General features: G+C 49.1%; 1 protein-coding gene across 1 annotated transcript; it reads left to right on the top strand.

Moving 5' to 3' along the window:
- The first annotated feature begins 1,023 nt into the window (after nt 1-1,023).
- On the top strand, nt 1,024-2,751 carry NEUROG1 (neurogenin 1). Its single transcript, XM_065849431.2, has 2 exons — nt 1,024-1,287; nt 1,530-2,751. Coding segments are annotated over exons 1-2 (543 nt in total). The 5' UTR covers nt 1,024-1,285; the 3' UTR covers nt 2,071-2,751.
- The last annotated feature ends 6,700 nt before the right edge of the window (nt 2,752-9,451 follow it).

Here is a 9,451-nt window from a genome sequence, read left to right on the forward strand (position 1 = left end):
TCCCTGTTTATCGAAGGGACAGAAGAAAATCACAGGAGTGGGAATGAATCTACATTAACATAAGGGAAAAATCACATAAATAAATTTGAGTTTAGGCACAGAACTCTAAAAATGGCCATTGATGGAGGATGAAACTAAAAACCTTCCAGAGGGGCAAGTACCTGAGTGCTAACAATGGGGCTTCCTTACAGCAGAGAGAGGCAGGATGTAAAAAGACAGATGTCAGAATTCGGGAACTTTTTAGCCACTCATAAAATTGGCTTCTCAAAGTGTTAAATACTGATACGTGGGCACTTAATGGGGATTAGCAGCAGCAGCAAGAACTCTACAATGAAACCAACACAGTTCTTGTTTTTTATCCAGAGACAAACTTCACTTACAAATTGCAAAATATACTTTCACAACCACTGAAGTTTGTAAGACAAACAGAATCTGTAATTTTTAAATTTCTGAGCACCTGCAAAACTCCTTTCAAAGTGAAGCGTGCAAAAGCCAAAGCACGTGTGGATATTTGCCTCTGAAATGCAGGAGGGAAAAGACCTGCTTTGAGTTATCATTTCAGAGTATTTTCACTCCGACTACAACGTGTAGGAAAAACTGTAAGGTGCAAAGAAAAGTGGAAGAAATCCTCCGGCTGGGTCTAGCTGGGAGGAAAAAAACCTCGGCTCATCTTCTTCAAGTCCAGACTAACCACTTCCTTCCAAACCCCTGTTCGCAGCAGTTTAAACTCACACCGGAGACCCTTCGGCCGGAGCGGACCGGTGACCCCCCTGCCCCGCTTTGTCCCTCCTCCGCCGCTCCCCGCACACGGGGGACAAAAGCGCTGCGGAACGGGGGGGCAGCGCGGGCCCCTCGGGACCCCCCTCACCCCCTCCTCCCCCGGGGGCGCGGCAGATGCGCGGCTGCCCGCGGTAATTGCGGGCACGCTCCGGAGGGCGCGGCGCACGGGGCCGACCTGCCGCCTCGGCGCGGCCCCGCGGGGCGGCCACGGGGCCATTGTCCCCCCGCCGCTATAAGTACGGGCGGCCGCGCCGTCGTGTGCCAAAGCCGCCGCTCACACGAGCGGATCGCAGTCCGCAGCACTTCAAAGACAAGAGCGGTCGCGTGTCCCCCCCGCCCCGCCTTTCCCCGCCGCTCGTTTGGGTTTTTTTTCTTCTTTTTTTTTTTCTCCTCTTCCCTCAGCGCTCAGTCCACCCTGCCTCCCCCTGCAGCGGGAAGCGTTGCTTCTGCCTGTCTATATTTTTATACCGTTATTGCTTAACTGCATCCCTGGGAGTGCCTTTCCATGTGAGTACGGAGGCGCAGGCACCTGCGCGGCGCAGTGCCGCCGTGCCAAACACTCCCCCACCTCCACCCCATCCCCCCCATAGTTTGGTGGTTTGGTTTTGTTTTTTTTTTCTTTCTCCCTCCACCTCTTCCCCGGCCACTTCGCACCTCCCTCCCTCGCTTCTACCCCCTAACCCCCGCCACCCCTTCCCTGCCCCGCCCGGGCCGTGCAGTGACGGCGGCTCCGTCTTCTCTCCCCGCAGGATGCCCGCGGAGGCGGCCAGCAGCGGCGGCGGTGCGGATCTGCCCGGCGCTCCGCGGGAACGGCGGAGACGGCGCGGCCGTGCGCGGGCGCGTACCGAAGCGCTGCTGCACACGCTGAAACGCAGCCGGCGAGTGAAGGCCAACGATCGGGAGCGGAACCGCATGCACCACCTCAACGCGGCTCTAGACGAGCTCCGCAGCGTCCTGCCCACCTTCCCCGACGACACCAAGCTCACCAAGATCGAGACTCTGCGCTTCGCCTACAACTACATCTGGGCGCTCTCCGAGACCCTCCGCCTGGCCGAGCAGTGCCTCCCGCCGCCCCCCACCTTCCGTGGGGCCGCCGCGCCCCCCAGCCCCGGCAGCGACGCCGGCTCCTGGTTGTCCAGCGCTTCCCCGTCCGCCCCCTCGTTCTGCGCCTCCGCCTCCGGCCCCAGCAGCCCCGCCACCTCAGAGGACTGCGCTTACGCGCCCGCCGACGACCTGCGCACCTTCCGCGGGCTGTCGGCCGCCGCGCCCCCCGGCGCTCCCTGCCGCTAGGGCGCATCGCTCCGCGCCGCTCCGCGCAGCGCGCTCGGCTCCCCCGCCCGAGAGCCGAGGGTGGCGGGGGGTACGATGTCGCCTCCCGTTGCACTTTGCAGCCCCGCGCCCCCCAGTCCCCTTCCCCCGACCCCCGCTTCGCATCCCGTACGACAACGAAAACCGGGAAGAAAAGCGACAGATTTGCTGCCGCAGACGAGGTGAAAAGTCAATTTTACAATTTGTAGCTCTCCAGCGAAGAAAAACGAGCATGAAAATTTGGTTTGAACGCCCTGACAATGCCATGAAAAGGCTTAGGGGGCCGATGCGGCCCGGGGCGCAGCACGGGGCTCAGCGCGTCCCCCCTGCCCTGCGCCCGGGGCGGCTCAGCCCCTCCCGGGGGGGGCCCAGCACCGGTCTCGATAGGACCTGGTGTCCGACGGACAAGGAGAGAGGCTCATGCATTATAGATGCTGACCCCCAGCGCGGCGGTCTTGCTTTAGAGCAGGGGTATTCAGCGACTGGGCCAGATAGGGGTTTAATTTATTCAAGATGTTCATTCATATGAAAATTGTATTTTTGTACATAAAGAGCTTTATTCTATTATTATGCCTCTTATCAAAGTGGGTTATTTTTCTTTTTTTTTTTTTTTAAGAAATTGTACTTTGCCCTGTAAATAAAATTTTTAACTTTTCTACTGAATTTCAGCAGTGCCTCTGGAGTTTTGTTTCTTAAGCTCAGGGGTTTTGCCCCTCAGAAGGAGCCTGGGGTAGATGCAGAGCGTTTGCCCCAAGGCGACAGTCAGCACGGGCCAAGCCGTCATTTCTCACGCCACACTGCCTACAGACACGTGCGGCTACCTGCAAACATCGGCTGGCCCCTGACTCACAGAGAAGGGATTAGAGAGCGGGCAGAGAGCAGGAGTGGAGCAGTGCTGGCAGCAGTGTTGGGGTTCAGGGCTGTCCTTGTCATGGGTAGGAAGAAGAGCTAGAAGGTGTTGGGGGATTTGGGGCAAGGACATGATGCTGGACAGGGGCTGGAGCTCACAGCTTTGCCTAAACCTGCAACACTGGGAGAATCTGGCTGGCATGAGCTGTCCCTTTTCCCCAAGTCATGCGGTAAGATAGAGGCTTTCCCTGCTCGCTCCCATGCAGGGTGAGGAGAAAGGGTGGCCAGGGGTGCATTGCACAGCTGTGACCCTTGGCCAGAGACGGGGGTTGTCAAGAGGGGCCCTCGCCTTCACAAAATCTTGTTCCACTATTGGGAACCCCCAGCTTTTCCTTTCTCCTGCATTTGTGTGCAATGGAGTAACCCTCTGAGTCCCCAGATCCTACCTTGCTGAAGGGCTTCTGCTCTTCATGTCTTCATCCTCCCTCTCTTCAGCATTGGTCAACACTCCTGTATTTCGCTAGACAAACAAACACCCTTAAAAGCAACAGTTTATCCTCTTTGCCCTGTTTTATGGGAGGAATGAGGTAGCTCAGCCATACCCTTCCAGCTGTCTCCAAAACACAGGTGAATCAGAGCTGCGTGGGCAGTTAACAGGGTGTTTGTGGGGAACGGAGGTGGATGCTTGGATATATGGTGTTGTACAAGCCCAAGTAAGTCAGCTCCTACACATCTCAAACAGGACAGCCCAGGGTTAGTGGAATGAATTGGTTTTCATTTTTTCTATGCCTCGGTTTCCTGTCTGTAAAACTGGGGTACCACAGTCCCCTCACACCATCAGTGAATTTAATTATTTCATTAAGCAGAGTTCTCAGAGTATTCAGGTGCTCAGGACTGATGTACAAGTCCAAGAAAACATTCAGTCTTCACGACAAAATCATATACTGTCCAGGGAAAAAGGCAGAGGGCAAATGCGGACAGCATTGGGCAAAGCACTGAGAAGCTGTTCATCACACAGGCAAAATCTCTGCCTGAAAGTCAGCCCTACTATGTAATTAAGAAGGTGGAGATGTTATAAAAAATAAAACGTGGGATAATATAGTTGACACAAAAATGAGAAGGAGAGGAGCTGAATTAAGTTTGCACAGACCCTGCAATGCCAGCATTTCCTCCTTTTCAAGTGCCTGAGTCTGCATTCTTTATATTTCTTTAACATAGTTTTCATATTGTTGTCTATACACACACATATCCAGCTCTGTTTCTCAGTAAGAACAAATGCTGAAAAAGAAATGTTGTTGTTTGGAAATCCTAATAGCAGCATAATGCTTATATTAATTATAGACACCATCAAGCAGTATAGTCCAGTTCTTTAATGATGTCCTGTTAAATAAAAGAGATTTGTGAAATCTAATTCTGGCAGTAACAGGTCTTGCTCTGTGACGCAGTGAAGCTTTGCTTGCACCTGCCCTTGAAAGCCAGGAGGTTTTGTATGGAGTAGCCTCCAGGGGCTGAAATTTAGTACAGTCCGTGGAGACGGAAGGTCATCTAAAGTCACTGGGTCCCAAGACACTGGACTTCAATCTCAAAGGAAAAAAAAACTTCACAAAACTTCAAAATATCCTCGATTCTTTTGTGTTTTCTTAGCTGCGAGCAGAGATCTGTGGACATTATGCAGTATATAAAGACCATACATCTACCAGGACTCAGTGTATGATGTTAATGTTCCTAATGGGCAATGAAAGCTGCGAACTGCGTTGAGGATACAATTAGATTCATACATTAACATGAGTCAAAGAACAGTTTTTCCCCCGAGCGGTGATAGGTTCAGACATAGTTGAACAAATCTGCCGCCAGGACAGATGGAATGGCTATATTCAGAGGCTGCAGCACCAACCTGCACCCCCGTTTACAACAACAGGGTTTGTATTTGGTTTTTTTGAAAAGAGTAGTTTGGTGAATTGGCAGAGAGCTGGAACAGGTTTCCCAGATTGCAAACAGGTGGCTTTTTTTAATTGCACTGAAATCATCTCCTTGCACAAGTAGGACAGGAAAACAAATAGGTGAATTAAATGCTAGAGCTGATGAAATCCTTGGAAAAATATTTGGAAATGCCAGATAGTTACATGGTAAAAGATTTCCATAAACAGGCAGCAATCTCAGTCCCACTGAAACCAGTGGCAAGACCCTTACTGACTTCAGAAATAACTGAAATAGCATGAATTGGAATCTTGGCACCACGTTGCACATAGGTATTTGCATTTTTTCATGTCTGCTAATAGGTGTTGGTAATCCTTTACCTTTGCTGGATTCAAACAACCACCTCCAGGGCATGCAAGTATTAGGGACCCTCTGCCAGGAGGTTCTGCAAGTCCTTAGGTCTCACTTAATTCCCCTTTAGCTAGGAAATTCTGAGATTTCCCCATAGATAGGGCGTGCTTGCTAGCTGGGAAATGTGCTTCCAGCACAGACTTTCTCAAAGCACAACTGAGATTATCCCACTTTCTCTCTGCTGAGATTTACAATCTGCTAACATCCACAAGGTGCTCATGTGCTCCGGGGACAGGGCCCACAGCAGCCTGACAGCACTGGAAATGCTCTGTCCCAGCCTTTTCCTACTGATTTGAAGCTCTAGAGAGCCTCTGTGAATTATCTATGCTCAAAAAGTAAGCAAATAGTCACAAATCCAAAATTCTCTACAGGCTTTAGATAACAAGTATTTTCTGTGATTTTGCTGCCATGTGGTGCCCTACTTACTTACTGTCATCCCTGCTAGAGTGAGGCTCAAACAATGCTTGGGGTTTAGTTATTAACAAGGGCATCCTCAGAAGGATTTTCATTATTGGATGTCAATCTGTTGTAGATTTTGATTTTACTCTGTACATGGTGTGTAAAATACAGCCTGCACTACTACCTGTGAACGCATGAAACTTAATACTATAATTATACATCTCTGGGGCTCAAATGCTCCATTAAGACTGGTTTGTATAGTAGGTAGAGATTATCAGAACAGAAGCAGGTGAGAACTCATTTTCAGCTTTTTTATTGGTGGCATATGCCATTAAAAGAAATCATCTGGAGGAGCAGAGCTGCTAAGGACCAAGCAAATTTACAGACCATACTGCACATGAGCACTGCAGAATAGAGATGCCAAAATGCTGCATAAAATACTTTCAGCTGCTACTTTGCTGAACTTTTACTTTTGTAGTCTTCAAGGACATTTTTGAAGCATTTGTTCATTTAGATTAACGAATTAACTGATTTGTTAAAACCAGTTATATAACCAGTAGCATGATAATACTGCCCATGATGAACTAATCCCTTTTCTCTCTTCCTCCTCTACCAAAAGCCACGATGGTCAATATGAAAAAATATTGAAGATATCACAGATGTCATAGAGCCGTGATGAAGTAACATATCCTTTTAAAAGGCCTGTGGGACCCAGTCCCATTATTAATCACCAGGGCAATCACAGTATCACAGTATCACAGTATGTTTGGGATTGGAAGGGACCTCAAAAGATCATCTAGTCCAATCCCCCTGCTGCAGCAGGAACGCCTAGGTGAGGTCGCACAGGAAAGTGTCCAGGCGGGCTTTGAATGTCTCCAGGGAAGGAGACTCCACAACCTCCCTGGGCAGCCTGTTCCAGTGCTCTGTTACCCTCACTGAGAAGAAGTTCTTTCTCAAATTTAAGTGGAACCTCTTGTGTTCCAGCTTGATCCCATTGCCCCTTGTCCTATCACTGTTTGCCACTGAGAAGAGCCTGACTCCATCCTCGTGGCACTCACCCTTTATATATTTATAAACATTAATAAGGTCACCCCTCAGTCTCCTCTTCTCCAAACTAAAGAGCCCCAGCTCCCTCAGCCTTTCTTCATAATGGAGATGCTCCACTCCCTTCATCATCTTTGTTGCCCTATGCTGGACCCTCTCCAGCAGTTCCCTGACCTTCTTGAACTGAGGGGCCCAGAACTGGACACAATATTCCAGATGGGGTCTCACCAGGGCGGAGTAGAGGGGAAGGAGGACCTCTCTCGATCTACTGACCACCCCCCTTGTAATACACCCAAGGATGCCATTAGCCTTCCTGGCCACAAGGGCACAGTGCTGGCTCATGGTCATCCTGTTGTCCACCAGGACCCCCAGGTCCCTTTCCCCTACACTGCTCTCTAATAGGTCATGCCCCAACCTATACTGGAACTTGGGATTGTTCCTGCCCAGATGCAGGACTCTACACTTTCCCTTGTTAAATTCCATCAGGTTATCCCCCGCCCAACTCTCCAGCCTGTCCAGGTCCCGCTGGATGGCAGCACAGCCTTCTGGCGTGTCAGCCACTCCTCCCAGCTTAGTGTCATCAGCAAACTTGCTGATGGTACACTCAATTCCCTCGTCTAAATCATTAATGAATATATTGAATAATATTGGCCCCAGTACTGACCCCTGAGGCACTCCACTAGATACTGGCCTCCAACTGGACTCCGCACCATTGACCACCACTCTCTGGCTTCTCTCTTTAAGCCAGTTTGCAACCCACCTCACTACTCTATTGTCGAGACCACACCTCCTCAATTTAGCTGTGAGGATGCTGTGAGGGACTGTGTCAAAGGCTTTACTGAAGTCAAGGTAGACCACATCCACTGCTCTGCCATCATCCATCCACCTTGTTACATTCTCATAAAAGGCTATGAGGTTGGTCAAGCATGACTTACCCTTGGTAAAGCCATGCTGACTGCCCCTAATGACCCTCTTATCCCTGATGTGCCTTGAGATGACACCAAGGATAAGCTGTTCCATTACTTTCCCAGGGACAGAGGTGAGGCTGACCGGTCTATAATTACCCGGGTCCTCCTTCTTGCCCTTTTTAAAGACTGGAGTGACATTTGCTTTCCTCCAATCCTCGGGCACCTCTCCCATTTCCCAAGACTTGGCAAAAATTATGGATAGCAATGAGGAGTATAAGGTCAAGCTGAGGATGTGAAATAGCTGTGACCACTGGAAATAGGGTTTTCCTCCCCACCACCTCTCTGCTGGAGTTTCTGTCCTCTCAGGATCGATGGCAAAAGGTTCACGTGAGGCATTGCTGGTGCCAGGCCAAGGCTCCACACACAAAGCAATGCTCCTCTTTTATCATTATTAATGATATTATTATTATTTTTTCGTTGTCAGTCTTCCAGTTTAAGATCCATTAGACAAGAGTGAATAGACTCTTCCCAATGGATAACGCTCTTCTCTGCTAGCATGGAAATGGTGACGATACGGCACTGGTTGTTATTCACATCTCCCACTTTCGTCCCTCTTGGACTGTCCCTGCAGCAGCATCTGTTAGTACCTCCCATTTCACTGTTCGAAAATCTTAGGAAACTGATGGATTGAAAAAGAAAAAGAAATATCAGATTAAAGAGGCTGGGACAGAGATACCACCCTTCTCCATGCCATATGCACAGCTTTGCAGATCCAAGAAATGGTTCTCACTCAGCTCCTACCCTGTTCATTTGACTCGGTGACTGTCAGTAGGACCTTGGCAACTGTTGATAGAATGGAACACACCGCATACTTCTACATAAAGTAAAAACTTGCTGAAGCAAGACTTTCGAAGAAGAGCTTAGTTTTTTTCTTTGAGCAATAGTGAATAAGGGTCCACTGACACGGTCTTGCATGCATTGTGCCGATGGAAGTGTTGCCATCAGGTTCAGAAAGTGAGTATTCTAGTGCTGTAACTGGAAAGAACTGACATCCCTGCCCTGACCTCATACATTTAGTTGCACTATTAATTCCCCTACTCCCTTGCTTTCCACCCAGGAGATTTGTTGTGCTTCAGGGAAAGACCAGCCTGTGTCTGTGCACAGCCTCTGTTCCACTCTTGCTTCATGCCCATGAGATGTACTTAATTACAAATTGCAGCATGTGAGGGGACTGATGCCTCTATTTCCCAAACAGGGATTTGGCAGAGTCCTCAGGACTTCACTGTCTCTTTCTTGGATTATTACATTCTGCACATTCCAGGATTATTTTTTTTAACCTGAAGATTTCACAGAATTGCCTTCTAGGAAAGCATTTAAAGCTGTCTAATGGGAGTCCAAGGAGATTATGGACCATAATGGTTTGTTGCACAAATAATGGATTAAGTTCCATCTGTAGGAGTTAATTTGAGTTATTTCTACAAACAAACAACTTGTTCTGCTCCTCTCTGTATGGCAGATGTCAGTAATCTTCATAAAATCATACCCAGGGGTACCTCCAGCAGGACTCTCTACAGGAGCAAACCTGGCAGATCATGATGTTTCTCCAACTTGAAGGTTTCTGTTGAGATTGGAAGCCTGAAGAAACACAACATTTGCACATGTGAAAGATGCTAATACAAAATCCTGTACATCAGATGGTATTAGTCCACTTTTGAAGGTGGCAGAAGAGGGGACATATGGTCCAAGGGACACCATGGACTCAGTAGTTTGTCCCCATCCCTACCATGGGGACCAAGAGATTAAGGGGTCCTTGGTGAACAATTTGGCTGAGATAA

This window comes from Patagioenas fasciata, chromosome 14 (genome assembly GCF_037038585.1).
Source record: "Patagioenas fasciata isolate bPatFas1 chromosome 14, bPatFas1.hap1, whole genome shotgun sequence".
In the NCBI taxonomy this organism is placed as follows: domain Eukaryota; kingdom Metazoa; phylum Chordata; class Aves; order Columbiformes; family Columbidae; genus Patagioenas; species Patagioenas fasciata.